Source organism: Saccostrea echinata, unplaced genomic scaffold (genome assembly GCF_033153115.1).
Source record: "Saccostrea echinata isolate AGI-Se365-2 ecotype Australia unplaced genomic scaffold, CSIRO_AGI_Sech_v1 ptg000022l, whole genome shotgun sequence".
NCBI classification, from domain to species: Eukaryota; Metazoa; Mollusca; class Bivalvia; order Ostreida; family Ostreidae; genus Saccostrea; species Saccostrea echinata.
In genome coordinates this window covers 6,415,001-6,431,577 of record NW_026889771.1, presented here as the reverse complement: position 1 = coordinate 6,431,577, position 16,577 = coordinate 6,415,001, and the positions used below count along the sequence as shown (strand labels likewise).

The window sequence follows — 16,577 nt, the reverse complement described above, 5'->3', positions numbered from 1 at the left end:
TTTTTCATCCACAAAGTTACTTTAGAAAGGACCATTCATCGCATAAAGGAATACTAAATTTCTACTAAGAGAATTTTTCATATAAATATTTTTCAATAAATAATTTTATATTAAATACGGCGCTTCATTTTGGATAATTATGCAGAGTAAAAATAATAAAAATTTTAAAGTATACCAAAAAAAAAGAAAAGTTTATGTGGATTGTGAGTTTGTGACAATTTTAATAATGAAGACTTCCTCCATGTTGAAGATTACACAGGGCAAATTTTTACTCAACACTTCGTAGATAAGACATACTGAAATGTGTAATAAATGTGTAAAAATGTATTAAAAATCATATTGTATGCAAGGGTAATAATCAAATGCATATATTTTTATATACATTATATATACATTGAATATGTATGTGAGAGAGAGAGAGAGAGAGAGAAGGGAGAAAGCGCGCAAGTGCTCGAAGAGAGATAACCCTCGAGAAAATTGTGCCGTATTATTCCATTGGTTAAAAAATATCCAATAAAAGAGAACATTGCAAACCCAGTTTGGGGAAGAAAGTTACTGCAAGGACTTTATCGGTCCGGCATTTTTGTAAGTTTGTGAGTCGCTTGAAAACAGGAACACTTCATTTTGAATGAATGTAAAGTTGTTGTATGCATAATTATAAATTTTATTTCATTCTGTTTTTCAGCGATCTGTGGAGATTTTCCGTAAAAATTACCCGTGTTCTCCTGTTGCATGACCTTGACAGTAACGTACACAACGTATTCTTTTAAGTCTGGAAAGTATAATCATACACTTTTTTCTGTTGGAAACAATACAGTCACCGCCCGGGGGAGCGGTTTTTTGATCAGCCACGCTGTGCCTGTGGTGATTCGGTAGAAAATCGCCACGCTGGCTCGTGAGCATATGTGCAGTTTTTGTCACACCAAAAGACACTTGCATTTCATAAAGACGTGAAAATGTATCGTGCAAAAACGTTTCTCTCGGGTCTTTCCAAGCCACAGACCCTTGGAATTTTACTTCAAAGGACTTGTGCCAGTACACATATCATCCCAGAAAGGACTCAAACGACACACTCGTTTCTAAATGGCAGCTCATCTGTGTACACAGAACACATGTATGAAGCATGGCTCCAAGATCCTTCAAGTGTGCACAAGGTGAATGAGGGTTTTGTAGTGGTTGTTGGATTTTTAATCAGAAAATTACATGTTCTGTGATAGTGTGATAACTTTTTATGAAAATTATATTTAAGGAAACCTGAAGGACTTGTATTCATACAGGTCTTTAAGTGTTAAAAATTTTCTATATTCATCTCAATGTTGACAGGAAATTGTTGACTTGATGAATTTGTGATACACACTTTTTCTGTTTAGTGCACTAGTTGAGTTTTTTTAGCTTTAAACATTCATGTGAATATTGTCAGTGCAAACAATACTGAATATGAACATGTTTAAGTTTGATTTTATGTCATAGGGCATGTGACATGTTAAAGAGATGTCATGTTTAACATGCACTTGACAATTACATTCAGTATTTTATTTAATATTTAGAATGTTTAAAATCTTATCATTTTGATAAATCAAATGACAGATTGGCTTTTGAGTTGAGGGTTACACTAAGAATATTTATGAATTGTGGTAAGTTATTTGATAAAATATTGTGTTCTTTTTCATCATGAAAGTGTTCAAATCTGTTTTACAACTTCACATGGTATTCAGAACCCATCTAACACTGACCTTTTTTTTCAACAAATATGAAAGTAGTGAATATAGTTAATTAATTATAAATGGTTGAGTTGTATATTCAATAGAATCAAAGATAATGAGATTTTTTGTAAAGATATAAGTTGTACATTAATTTTTAATTTTGGAAATAACAACTTGATTCTGAAATTATTACAACACTTTAATAGATGTATAAAATAGTAATTTATCATAGCACTCCAGGGCTTTCAAAATCTGTCAATACCTGGTACTTTTACCCGGCTGAAATCAGAATAGTACTGGCCAAAAATATTCAGTCAAGATCCTCAAGAAAAATTTGATAACATTTTAATAAAATTGCTTAGAACTCCCAAGTACTTCTTATTTTTGTAAAAGCGCCACTTGTTTCAAAGGTATCCAGTCAACTCGTACCCAAACTGACTCGTACCCAAACCCAGAGTCAACTTGTACCCAAAGCTTAAATGTCAAAAATTAAATCATAAAAAGAAACAATTAGTTGTTTTCAAGGGTAAATATATAAGTTTGTATGATTTTTGTATTTTATTTCTTAATGTGTATTGTTAATGACTATATAAATAGTTCTATTATCTCTGATTTTGTCACACTATAAGATAACAAAAACATAAAAACAACAACACACAAACAACAAATTGTAAAACGTAAATTTTACATTTTAAAAATCTTTTTTTCAGGTAAGTAATAAACATTATGGATATAATTATAATAAACTTTACAAATTTTATGGCATCATGTCGTATGGCATTATATAGTGTTGACTGTTTGGGTACGACTCGGTTTGGGTACGAGTTGACTGTAAATCGTTTCAAATCTTTTTGAAATCCCTGCCATAGTAAAAGGTGTACAATATCCTTCCCTAAATTAGGAGTTTCAACAACATGAACAAGCATTGTGTTTAATAGTGAGCCATTAGTGACATAACTATAAATTATCTTGGACACAAAATTACATAATAGTGGCATGATAACCATGAAGAAATATATTACATTCCAGTATATATGTACATTCTTATTAGACATGTTAGATACATATATATGTGTGTCATTTTGATTCAGGGGTTTTATCATTTATTTTAATGAATTATAATTTCACCCATTTTATAGAAATTTTCATACAATTAAGGATTAAAGTGTAGTAAAAATTAGGACGTCTTCATGTGAAAGTGTCAGATATGTTAGGATGCTGAAATTGAATGAGATTTTTTTTCTTTTCTGTCTTAGTCTTGGGATGCCTACTTTCGTCATGGAGAATTCACTAGTCCGTCACAATTAGTACCACACGCTCAACCTTCAACCTCTGTAGATACATACAAACAGAGTCAAGAATACTACCATGTACAGAGTCTCATCCGATCTTACCAGGTGTGGTATATATATATAAACTAATCTTAGCAACAGACTGATACAGTGTCAATATTGTCAACAAGCTAAACTTGTCTCAAAAGCAACAATCTTATTATCTGTACATTATTTCAAAGACATATTTTCTTGTACTTAAATGTGAATTTTTTAAAGTCGTAGATATGATCAGAGAGAGAAAAAAATGTTTCACTAAATTTATAAGAAAAACAAATTATTTGAAAGGAGACGTAAAATGCTAAATGAATATATCCTGTTTGTAAATTTAAGTTTTGGATTTATTGTAACTTTTAATTCAGATTGAACAGTTTCATGCTCCAGTGACATGGAAAACATCCAGTGACTATATATAAACTCAATTCATTGTAAGAAAATTCTTTTCCAGGAAGTGCTATGGCCATATCATCAGCTTTTTGAATACCTAGTTTCAACATGGCTCATTGACTGTCAACACTTGTGCACTTATTTCACATATTTTTTTTTCTTATTATAGATGAAATGTATACCAAATGGATCTTGCCATCAGTAATTTGCTATCTCTTTATGCTTGCTTGATTTGTGATTTAAATGCAGCATTAAGAAGAACAGAAACATAAGTGGTCTGAAATTCTACATGAATATTTATGGCAAAGATTACTGTTATCAGAGTATTTTCTTTCTGGGGTTTGGGAGAAGTAATTTCAGCAACTAAGTCTTTTAAATTAATTCTGGAGAAAACTGTCACCATTGATCAGTATTATTTCGGTAGAATTGACATTGTGTGATGTCTGAGAAAGTATTGATGTACTCTGTCTGAGAGATACCTTTCTCACACTTCACATTAAACACCAAATAGGATAACTTCTGTACTTTCAACACATAATGTCTTGCTATGACCTATTTGTGGTTTTATTTTCCTTGCACAATCCTGCTTCATGAAGGAAAATGTCAGGGAAATGAAACTAGGACAAGGTCATGTGAATTGTTTACAACATGCTGCATTGCATCACATTGTCATATGGCGATATTTTAACACAAAGTCATTACAAATTTTCGCATTAATGAAATGAAGTTGATACCTCTATATTAATTGAGTTTTGATACTAACTGATGTCTTAAATTTGTTGCTATATGACAGTGCATGTATATATATGATCTCTGTTTTATGAACCAGTGTTCATCATTCAGTCAGTGCCATTATTGAAGATGTTCACATAATATTTAAATATCCACTGGTTCATAAAGTAGTTACTGTATTCTCCCTATTAAGTGCCTGGGTGTTTAGAAAATTGCAAAAAGGGGGCAGCTATTTAGTGACCTTGTTAAAGTTAAATGATTGTGTGAAAAGTTAATTCAAGTTTATACCCTAATAAACCCTTTCCATCAAAAGTTTTGTGGGTAAAATAAATTGTTTAAGAGTTTGTCAATCACTCTTTCTCCAATGGCATAGTCAATTTAGTCAAACATATTCTGATTTTCAATCAGTTTTGCATGTAGATCTGATAGAGTTGGAAAATACTGATGAGACCACAAGTTGATAAAGGAGAGTCCTTATTCTCAGACAATCAGAAAAATGCTCCAGGAGGTGCTTATAGGGGTAGGGGCACTTAATAGGGAGAATACAGTATTTGTTTTCATATCAAGGTCTTTTGAGACCCTCATTGTTATTATCACACATCATGCCATGTTTCAACTACTAGGAAAGAGGACATAAGATTGCCGATTTGGATCCCCTGGGGATAAATTCAGCTGACCTGGATTCAGAATGTCCCAAAAGTCTTATGCTGAGCTCCCACAACTTTGGTGGGTATATATGACACAGTGCAGATGTGGTATTGTACTTTTGAATAGCACCTATACTTCTGTATTGGAATGTACCAATGCATATCCCAAGACTCTGTACAGGTTCCTTAGATTTTCATAAATATTTGCATGTAGGTAAATATTAAAGCATGTGGGGTACTTTTCATTGATTTATTTGTAGACACCATGTATTAGAAATGTCATCTTTCTTTTCCTTATCCATTAGAATTGTTGATTTGTTTGGTGTTTTCATTTTAATTGTTGTTCCTTTGCAAAGAAAAAAAAGTTACCAAATGACTCTGGAAACAAACATTTGCTATGTACATAATACTTTAATGGCATATGCAACAGCACTATACAGTAATGCAAATATTTATTGCCTTTTTATGAGTTATGTCTATATAGATGTACCCAAGTGACTGCTTTAATAGAACAATGTTGACAGAATTTTGTAGCTTTTACAGCATACCCAAAGTCATTTTTTAGCAAAGCAAGCTGGATGCTATTTCCTTAAGCACCACTGCTGCAGACTGGAACCATGCAGCTTACTTCTAGCGTGGCTACAAGTGTATTTAATGACAATGCTAAAAGGTTTATTGTCTGCCAGCTTCAGTTTTATGTTTAACGCTATGTCCCCTTTTGTTTCCTTGCCTTTAGGAGCGTGGTCACCATTACGCAGATTTAGATCCACTGGGAATAAATAAGCACACATTTTCTAACATGGGAATCGAACTAGCTTATGATCATTTCCAGTTTGGTAAGAATTAAATATCCCAGTCCCCCAGTTGTGGTGGTAATTGTTTTTGGTAATGCTTTTTACTGAAGCCTGTTATTTTTGTCTCTCTATTGTAAACCATCTTCAAAATTTGATTAAGATTAATGTAATTAAATTTAACAAATGAAGATTTTTGTTAGCATGTTAACTAATACTTGTTGCTCAATAACTGGAAGTATAATGTTTAATGGAATTTAGAATAAATAAACTGTTATAATTTTGGAAAAATTAAAAAAACAAAACAAAACAAAAACATTTAACCAAAAGAAAGGAAATATGTTTAGAAAATTACATTTGGTCTAGCTAGCCTGCTTCTAAATTGAGAGCTTTCATATACATGTATTAATCAACTGCTTAGCATTTAATGAATTTCACAGCTCTTAGTTTTATATGCAAAGAATTATATATTATCAATATTAGAGTTGTAATTTTCAGCACTTTTCTGGTTACCTAGATAATGTAGTCCTTTTAATTCAGATCTAAAGAAATAGTTTTATCATTATCTGGTAACAGGGAACATGCATCGGGGAAGTTTTAATAACTGCATGCACAAAAGATTTGCATGATATATGGTTTGGATGGAATATAATTCAAATTTGCTTTTATGGAAAAATTTTTAGATACAGTAATAGGATTAAAGTGTGCCAAATCAACAAAAAAAGGCAATTTAAAATACTTAAAAAATAAAAACAGAAGTTTGTCAAGTAATTCTTACTAGTGGTTTTGCTTGTCAAACACAACCAGGAAAAAATGCATGATTTTCATATGAATTGATCAGGCATAGAAATATGTATTTAATTTGCACTTGGTAAAAACTTCATGTTGAAAATTTAAGAAGTTTCTTTTCAAGGTTAAACTGCACTGTTATAAAGTTGTTATTCATTATCATCTTTTTCTGTCCAAGTAATTGTTAAGTATGCATAATGATTATTGAAATACAACACATCGAAGTGGATCTTGATAGACATAACACATACATGTATTACATAATACTCAGAAATAGATGTACTTTGATGGTTGATTTGTTCTCATGTGCATGTATCCCTACATTAATTATTACGACTGTTGACAGAAATGATAACTTTTACTGCATGTGGAGGGAAAGGCGATCTTGAAGTAAGAGTGCTTAGTAGCAACTTTCATGAATTTCTTTGAAATTATTTAGTGGCTTTGTACCTTAAGGTAAAAGAAATAAATCCTCTTGGGGCTTTGTATAAACATAGGTAATAATGTCTTAATGCTTGTAATTGTTGCATCACTCTGGAGGGGAGATTTATTTTTATAACCAGATAACTTGGAATAGAAGGAAAGCATAATTATTTCAGGAAATTTACTTCAGGTGTAATTTTTGTTGGCCATGTTGTATTGTTGAAAACTAAATATATTTGCTTGCTCTGTATTATGATAAATATTGGACAAAAGAAGTGGGAATGTTCCTAAGGTACAGCTGTAGGTTTTTGTCAAGAATTGTGAAGAGTGAGATTTTAGACATACATAGAAAAGAATTATCCTCATGGGCTATTGAAAACAAATTGTCTTTTAAATTTTTTTAATGAGATTATTTAAAAAAAAAAATAGAAACTTCATTGAATTTAGATGAACTTGTCAGAAAACATCTTAAGGCAAATGTTTTCTTTAAGAAATAAAAAGAAGAAATTACTGGTAGCAGTATCTTTTATGTGTGCATTATATGCCTGTTTAGACCTGTTCTTCATAACCATTATATTGGTAGTTTATGAACAAGATTCAGATTACATTCTTGCCAAATTTCTTTCATTTAAAGAAAAGTATTTTATAACACTAAGCAAATTTTCTTAAAATCAAATGTAAAGGTGAGAAATTTGTAAGGAAGACTTGGATTTTGGTCATGTGATTGAAGAGATTTTTTTAAATAAACACAAGTTCCTTAATTTTAAAAGTATTTCATTTTGTGTCAGACTTATGGTTACTAGACCTATTTCCAAGTAAAATACTGGTGATGTTTTCAAAATTTTTGCTATTTTCCCAATCAAGTTTCAAGCAAGAAATACACATGTACTTGAGAAAAAAAATCCCAATCTGAATATTTGATGCATCAGAATTCCCAATTTTATTGAGCCTGAACCCATTTTGAAAAAGTAAGGAAAATCAGTGTTTCATTACAAATCACTTTAAATCAAAACAATTGGAATTGCTCATTTCCAATATTTTACTCATTTTAAAATCATCCCAGTGACATTACAAATTGTGTATAGGAATTGGCAGAGAACGTGACCGCAGATAGACTGCTAGACCTAGAGGCATTCACTTCTGTAGAATTAAGCCCCACCCTCATCTGAGATTTACCACCCATTAAAAAATCTCTGCCTTCAATATAAATTACATACTGGACAGGATTTTTTCAAACCATCTTTTTAGATCAAAATATATCCTGTGACCTCCAGGGAAGTAGTAATGATTTAAGCAAAAATAAGAAAAAAAAATTAAGCAGAACTTCATGGCTCTCTGCAAATGTCCTTTGAAATAAGTAATGAAAAGACTTTGAATATTCATGGTACAAAGAATATTCATGTGCATTTCTGTTCCTCAAGCTTAATAGATGTTTGATATTTGCAGTTATTAATTGGGATAAGTAATACAACTTTTTATTTTCATTACTGGTATGTACTACATATTTGTCTACAAAATGGAAAGAAAAGCACAATTTCCTTGCACATAGTCAATATATAGTGATATCTTTACTTTATCTCAATTATTTTTTTTTTTAAAGTTAATATGTATGAGAAATTTAAGATGGTAAATTATTCAGTTAATGAATTTATTTAGATGGATGATTTGAAATACACAATATTATATAATAAATGAATGACTAATATTCTTTCACTTACATCATATCTTTGTGTGGTATTTATTGAAAGTTGCATCTTTATACTTGTGTATGGAATTATAAATAATTTGTAGATTTATCTTCCATAAATTGAGTAATGGTTTGGTAATTCTGTCTGTAAATCTGTCATATCAGAGCATATATCACAGTATGAGATAAAAATTTGGAAAACAGTGAGATGAGATTCAGTCGAACACAAAATATGTCACCATGACATTTCATACTTATGTTTGCGTTAATAGATATAAGTCAACCAGATAAAGCTTACAGCTGAAATGCTATTACTGATAGTATTTATAAAGCATACTGTAAATTGCTTTTTATTCACAAAAACTATTTTCATAATTAGGCGAGACTGCTTGCTTGCATAGATATCATTCTCGTGAATATTTGTAATATTAAAGATTATTTTGAACAGTAATCAAAATTTACAAAATTTATGTGTTAGATTTTAAATGCCAAATAAAATATCTCTAAGGTATTGTGAAAATTTGGTGATCAATAGTACCTAATTCAGAGTTCCTTATGGGTGTATCATGTGCCAAAGCAATACACTGTATTTCAAACAAAACACAATGTGTACTTTATCAATTTCCTTATATGCTCAATAATATTTTAGGTGAGACTGACCTGGATAGGAAGTTTTACTTACCTGATGATAGTGTGACCTACATAGGAGGGGAAGAGAAGTCCCTGTCACTGGGGGAAATCATTCGTAGACTAGAGGTATGTATAATATAGGGAAGAAGAAGCCACTGATATTCTGTGATGTACCATCTATCTATAAGGTATACACCAGGCTAGAAAGTGTATGCAATATGGGGGATAGAAGCCCCTTATATTATATGATGTACTCAACTGTATGGTCTACACTAGACTAGATGTATGTGTTAGGATTAGACACCCCTTATAATGTATACATCTCCAAGTGTTATAGTTAGGTCTTTACAACCATATGGTTGTTAAGTGATGGTGTATAAGTATTGTATTTGTTCTCAATTTTTTTTCAAGCCTAGAATTCAAGGTTAAGTATATTGGAATTAATAATATGTCTAGTTGAGACAAAGGTACCCAAATTTAGTCATCTCCAAATTTACAACTCTTCTCTCATGTACAGAATCTCAGTTGATTTAATTTTCTTTCTCAGAACATCTATTGTAAGCATATTGGAATTGAGTATACTCACATCAACAATGAGGAACAGACTCGCTGGATCAGGGAAAAGTTTGAGACTCCGAGAATCAGAGAATTTTCAACAGAGGAGAAACATGTCACTCTTGCTCGCCTTGTTCGATCACAAAGGTGAAAGAAAAATTTTATATTGACAAACTTTAAGAAGTGACGAACACGGTTTCCTTTTGAAAAAAAAGATAAACTAGGAAATATTTTAGTATTTTAATTTTATTTTACACATATGATAAACTTTGATTTAGATTTGAGGAATTTCTGTCAACAAAGTGGACATCAGAGAAGCGTTTCGGTTTGGAGGGATGTGAGGTGTTGATTCCAGGAATGAAGACCATTATTGATAAGTCTACAGAGTATGGAGCAGAGAGTTTTATTATTGGAATGCCACACAGGTATATAAATTCAACCTGTTTTTATTTGATACCATGTACAGTGTAATTTGTCCAATCTTGTCTCTGGGTGCTCAGGAATTTTGTCTATTTCATTAGGTTGAAACAATTATTAATTCCTATTAAATACATAGTGTTTTATGATTTTATTAATTTAGTCTTAATAAAAACTGTCTTAGAAAAATTCAACATAGTGTCAATGTGTACTATTCAGTTAGGGATTATTTTATTATGGTACGAGAAAAATTGACATCAAGTGTATATAGAACACCTTATTGTACTATGTGTTTCAACTCACATCAGAACATAACAGTAGAGTGATTGTCTATGTTTTTTTTTATAATGATTGGAACACTGACATACCTCTGTTAGTCTTAATGTTTTGTTTTTTTTTCAGAGGAAGACTGAATGTACTGGCCAATGTCTGCAGAAAGCCCCTGGAGAACATCTTCTGTCAGTTTGACTCCAAATTGAATGAGGAAGATGAAGGATCTGGAGATGTCAAGTACCATCTTGGAATGTCACACCACAGGTTGAACAGGGTCACAAATAAAGAAATCAAAATCGCAGTGGTGGCTAACCCATCTCATTTAGAGGCTGTAGGTCCTGTGGCTCAAGGCAAGACTAGGCATGAACAGGAGTGTATGGGAGACACTGATGGCAAAAGGGTAGGTAGTGGTAGATCAGAGGAAATGTGGGGATAGAAGACTTTTCTGCACAATTAGTATCTATCTTCAAAATCTTCAACATGTATTTGAATTATATTGCTGTAAAATTATTTTTCTGTTTGACCTTAAAGAAAAAGAAAGGATTAATGAAAGGGTTTGGAATTAAGAATTGATAGATATTGATTTCTTGAGGGGATAAAATTTATAAAATTATGTAGTTTAGAACTGTTATAACAGATTCTAGTGAGTTGGAACAGCTTTGAATTTTTATATGTGTACTGATATATGTTGTAGGTGATGAGCATTCTTTTACATGGTGATGCAGCATTTTCTGGTCAGGGAGTTGTATATGAAACTCTACATTTGAGTGACTTACCAGCTTTTACCACTCACGGCACCATTCACATTGTAGTCAACAATCAGGTACATTAATTCTATTCCACTTAGTCTTTTCTATCCTTTTCCCCTTAATGCCACGATTGGAGCCTATCCCTGAACACTTAATGACGAGTTTTGACGCGTATTCTGCTGGTGCTGTAATTTACACAAATCAACAAATGGAAACCTTTTTTTCATGTGAAGACCTTGCCAAAGCATTGGTTTTGTCAGAAGAAAAATTTATTACAAATACATTTTAAGCATTTCTGATTTTCATGTCTATAATGGAGGAAGACTTGCAACAAACCAATTGCCCTATCAAATGTCAAAAGCATAAAACAACTTTTGATCTCATAAAGTTATGTACCCCACTCTGACATGAATTAAAATGCAAGTAAATCATGTAAAACTAGACATACAGCAAGATGTCTTTACTTTTTAGTTCATATATATATATATCTCATTTTAATTAGGCCAATTTCAAAATAAGTGTCTTAAAATTTTTCTGATATTTATTTTAATCTTTCATTTTTTCCTGTTGTGGTATCATCATATCAAATTACTTAGTATGATGGAGAAAAATACTCAAGTTTTCTACATTGTAGTATACTAATAAGTGGATTAAAAATGATTTTTATGTCTCAATTTGTTTTCTTGTTTGGGTGTGCACTCTACATAAAACAATGGATTTTCTAGGGAAAATGACCAGAAAGTGGAAACATGCTATATAAAAATACAGTTTTTTAATTCTTCAATTGTGGCAAATGGTATTAGGAAGTAATCACCCTGAGTATCCTTTTGAATAGAAAATATTTAGTTCTAATGGATTTTGATGTGTATGACACATATAAAAGTTAAGATGGTTTGATTTACAGATTGGATTTACCACAGATCCACGTTTTTCGAGATCCTCCCCCTACCCCACTGATGTAGGGAGGGTGATCAATGCCCCCATCTTCCATGTCAATGCTGACTACCCTGAGGAGGTGGTGTATGTGTGTAAGGTGGCTGCTGAGTGGAGGGCCACATTTGGAAAAGATGTGGTAGTTGATCTAGTAAGTTTTTAATTTCTAGTGAAATATTTACATTTTACACAGATGATTCTGTAAAAAAAAAACAGGAGCATGGAAATTTTATTTTGCAGACCAAGTTATTTCAACAATATTAAATTTATTTGGGAAATGATAGAAAAATCTGTCCTAAAACCCTGAATTGTCAGTCATTAGTTTATTAATTACTTATAGGTATGCTACAGAAGAAATGGCCACAATGAAAATGATAATCCGTATGTAACTCAACCTATCATGTACAAAGCCATAAAGAAACAGCAGCCAGTGATGGAGAAGTATGCAGATGAGCTTGTCAGTTCAGGGGTTGTCACCAAAGATGATTACAAGGTGGGTACATTTGTTTGGCATTCTGGCTAATACATGTAGTAACTCCGGAGTCTTAATCGAGAGGTTGAAACCGTCACTGTTCTCAATCCCAGCATCACACATATTAGTAACTCCTTTACTGAAAGGGTGAATTTTGATTTCATTGTCTTCAATAATTTGATTCCTGATGCCAAAATCATACATAACAATCCAGTTCTCATGCTTAATATAATGGGGAATATATTATACATTAATACTGACAAGTGTAGTAAAATCAAATTTTAACTTGGGCAATTTGCAACATGTACATCTTCAATCAGTGGTGGTACATGCACGGCATCCAAGTGGACACTCGCTTGTATTATCACATATGTATTTATAGAATGAAATAGAGAAGTATGACCAAATCTGTAAGAAAGCTTATGATGAATCCAAGAACATCCTGGTGAATAAGAACAGTGAATGGCTGGACTCACCATGGGGAGACTTCTTCACTAACAAAGACCAGATGAAAGTGGCACCTACGGGGATACCCGAGGAGGTTGTACGTAAACTTGGTGTCCAGGCCAGCTCTGTCCCTGATGATCTCAACATTCACACAAGTAAGGAGGAATCTTGTTGAAAAGAAGTTGTAGTCTTTAGCATATGTTCCTTCTGGCCTTAGTTGGGATCAGTGCTGAAACAATCATACTAATCTTTCTGATTTTAGCCGAATTAAGATTGACGTTCCAGTGTGCATGTCATATTTAAGTAATTTATAACTTAAGAATTTGAGTTGAAATAACATACATGCATAAATTAATTTATGACCCACATTAGTCAAAGTCCTGTTATGATATTGAGTAAAGTTACTAATCCTTGTAGTGCTGTACCAAATAGAAATGTAGAAGAAATGTAAATATTTTTAGAATATGAAAATATTATTCAGAGGAATCTCTAGCCTTATGTTTGTAAGTTCCATAAGGTTTTGAAAGAAAATAATGGTTTGCTGGAAATGTTTGTTCAGGTTTGAGCAGAGTTCTTAAGGCCCGGATGAAGATGATTGAGGAGAGAACCGTGGACTGGGCCCTGGGGGAGACTATAGCTTACATGTCCCTCCTTATTGATGGCTACCCAGTGAGACTCAGTGGTCAGGATGTAGAGAGAGGGACATTCAGGTCAGTATATTTTTAGATACATTAATGGATGAGCTATAAAATGGCTGGTAGCATTCTGTAATGGAGTTTTTTTGTAATTTTTCTGCCAATTTGCACCTATGATTATGAAATTGAAAGCATTATTGAGGTGAAAAGTACTATTTTACAGTTATTATTAAAAGTCATTTTATTAAAACCATGTTTGCAGCATTTTATTTCCTCCTGATACAGAAAACTAAATATAGAGGTCAGTGTTTACAATTTATTTTTAGTCACCGTCATCATGTGATTCATGATCAGAATATTGACAAGAAGACATATTGTCAGCTCAATGACCTGGATGGTCTGTTTGAGGGGAAGAAGCCTGCCCCCTACACTGTGTGTAACAGTTCTCTGTCTGAGTATGCTGTGCTAGGTACGTCTTGCATTAGTCACATAGCACAGTTATTTACACATGTATGTCAGCTTTTAAAGAACACACACAGTTACTGTATAGTTACCTACTTTTTTACAGGAGGTTATAATGCCACGGAAACACAAATTCTGTCCAAACCACAGATAAAAAATAATGCGGATATCTTAGATTGTCTTTCTCTGCCTTAAATGAAATTAAAAAAACGCTGTGACAATTTCCATGGAAAATTTGTGACGGTGTACATTTTGAAAATTAATCCCACATGTAATAGAAGTATGTCTACAGTATTGGCTTTATTTTTCACTCAGAAATGTATGGATTTTCAATTTGGAATGGGTTTTATTACCTTGAGCTCTCTGAAGTACAGTATATACATGCTAAAATTTTATTTTTCAGTAGTTTGATGTAGCTACTCCTTATAAAGTTACCCACTTATCGTAATTGCAAAATAAATTGATTAACTTTTTTAATAGCATTATCTAAACAAAATTTTTGGTCATGCTAGTTATTATAAAAGAAGGTGTAAATTCTAATTTGTTGAAAAAAATATTTAAAAGTTGTTCAATTTATTTAGTTGTGTTATCCAGAATATGTGATGTTATTTATGTAACGTTGTAGGGTTTGAGGTGGGCTTTAGTCAGGTGGATCCTAACTGTCTGGTCTTGTGGGAGGCCCAGTTTGGAGACTTTGCTAACACAGCTCAGCCAATCATTGATCAGTTTATATCCTGTGGACAAGATAAGTGGGTCAGACAACTTGGATTGACCCTCTTACTCCCTCACGGGTATGAGGGCATGGTAGGTAGATAAATTAGTATGACAAAAAATATTTTGTTTGTTCGAGCAACATGGTATTAGATGTTCCAGTGTTATATCGTATAGACAAACCAGTGTACAAAATCGGGAAATGGTAAAGAATAGTTTTTGAGGTAGTTAACAATCTTGGTAACAATATTTTCTAGTATATTCAAAGTAAATTTAATTATTCTTCAATGTAATCTATCAAGTTGGAAATCACTGTTGTAGGGTCCTGAACACTCGAGTGCTCGATTGGAGCGATTTCTACAGATGTCTAATGACGATCCTAGTCAGGAGCTGGTAAGTGATGCCAGTACAGGGTTATAAGTGTATCTAGCCTCTGGTGTAGGTTTCATAGGTTTATATATATATGTAACCTGCTGATTGTAAATATAATGTAGTCTTTCATTTAATCAGGTTAAAATGTGATGGTATTTGTAAATAAAAAGCTCCCAAGCATCTCCTAATATATAGTTTACTAATCGTCAGTGTAATAACATTCCGATCATTGAGGATGTACATGTAAATTTTGTACACAGTGTTTGATTTAGTATAGTTATCACTGTTTCTGGCTAGAATTATGTTGTTAAAGCTTCATATGGTCTTTATACACGAAGAATGTCAGTTCAGTCAGGAATGCTCAGAGAGTGAAAAGTGGCTTTATGTGTTGAAAATAGAAAACTGATTTCAAATATTGGCACAAACAAATGTACTTTTACAGATCCTACAAAAACTGGAGGTAAATCAGTACACACTGGAATGACATTACTCTGCTGTTGTGCTCAAAGCCATCATTACATTTCATGTCAATTCAAGTCCTTTACCCTCTCTTTAAATGTAGTAAACTTGTTACTATTTATAAAATACTGCATACTGATTTACAAAAAAAAAATCATACAAACAAAAATAAGAACTCATATAACCATTTCATATCTCCATATTTTTTTTTTAATATTATAGGATTTCCTGTCTGTCTACTGGTCCGTCTGTCTGCCCCTCTGTTTGCTTTTTTTTGTGTCAGGGTTATATCTCTCAAACTTAGGCCTATGATCATCAAACCTTGTCAGTTCATGCATCTTGGGGGTGAATCTGTTTTGTAACTAGGGATGTCAATTTTGTCAAAAATTCATATTCGAATATTCAATGAAAGTATTCGAATATATTCGAATATTCGATAAAATAAATAAAATATGGTTTATTTTAAATATGCATCATCCTACTCTCATTAAAGGATTAGCGTAGGTATTCTTATATTGGAAGTAAAATTGTGTGAAGGCTTTTGTAGGTGTACAATAAGGAATTCCATTTGATATTTGTCAATGTTTGAAATAAGTAATTGATTAAAATGTAGAAAGATATGATTTTAACAAATTTAATAATTTAATAAATTTATAGTAGCTCCAACTGAGGAACCAGTCATCTTTCCAAAGGCAGGATAGTCGTATACTGTTTAGATTTCAATATGTGTACTTAATTACAATTATCAACCTAATAAGAGATGTGATAATAATCTTTGATTAAATATTTTAAAAATAAAAACAAATATTTCCATAGACAATTTTCCTAGGTAATTAATTAATTTACCGATAATGAATATAAAATTCAGGATTATGTGCAACCTAGATAATCAAGTAATTTACACATTTATTCTGAAATTGAGCCCTTTACAATATTAATTACAGACTAATTCTATCAGACACTCATTCAATG

At 32.1% G+C, this 16,577-nt stretch overlaps 1 protein-coding gene across 3 annotated transcripts in view; it reads left to right on the top strand.

Moving 5' to 3' along the window:
* Positions 1-539: 539 nt before the first annotated feature.
* Positions 540-16,577, top strand: part of LOC133190301 (2-oxoglutarate dehydrogenase complex component E1-like) — a 26,198-nt gene continuing 10,160 nt past the window's right edge. The window contains exons 1-17 of one of the 3 annotated variants that reach the window (XM_061325843.1): positions 540-585; positions 686-1,154; positions 2,960-3,100; positions 4,777-4,879; positions 9,140-9,246; positions 9,668-9,822; positions 9,954-10,100; positions 10,495-10,765; positions 11,060-11,188; positions 12,019-12,198; positions 12,388-12,540; positions 12,902-13,121; positions 13,526-13,676; positions 13,928-14,070; positions 14,689-14,867; positions 15,096-15,167; positions 15,589-15,606. In XM_061325843.1, the coding sequence (XP_061181827.1) occupies positions 957-1,154; positions 2,960-3,100; positions 4,777-4,879; positions 9,140-9,246; positions 9,668-9,822; positions 9,954-10,100; positions 10,495-10,765; positions 11,060-11,188; positions 12,019-12,198; positions 12,388-12,540; positions 12,902-13,121; positions 13,526-13,676; positions 13,928-14,070; positions 14,689-14,867; positions 15,096-15,167; positions 15,589-15,606 (2,367 nt within the window). In that variant the 5' untranslated portion in view covers positions 540-585; positions 686-956. Of the gene's footprint in view, positions 586-685; positions 1,155-2,959; positions 3,101-4,776; positions 4,880-5,536; positions 5,637-9,139; positions 9,247-9,667; positions 9,823-9,953; positions 10,101-10,494; positions 10,766-11,059; positions 11,189-12,018; positions 12,199-12,387; positions 12,541-12,901; positions 13,122-13,525; positions 13,677-13,927; positions 14,071-14,688; positions 14,868-15,095; positions 15,168-15,588; positions 15,607-16,577 lie in introns of those variants that run through there. The other 2 variants (XM_061325844.1, XM_061325845.1) reach the window with 2 other exon arrangements.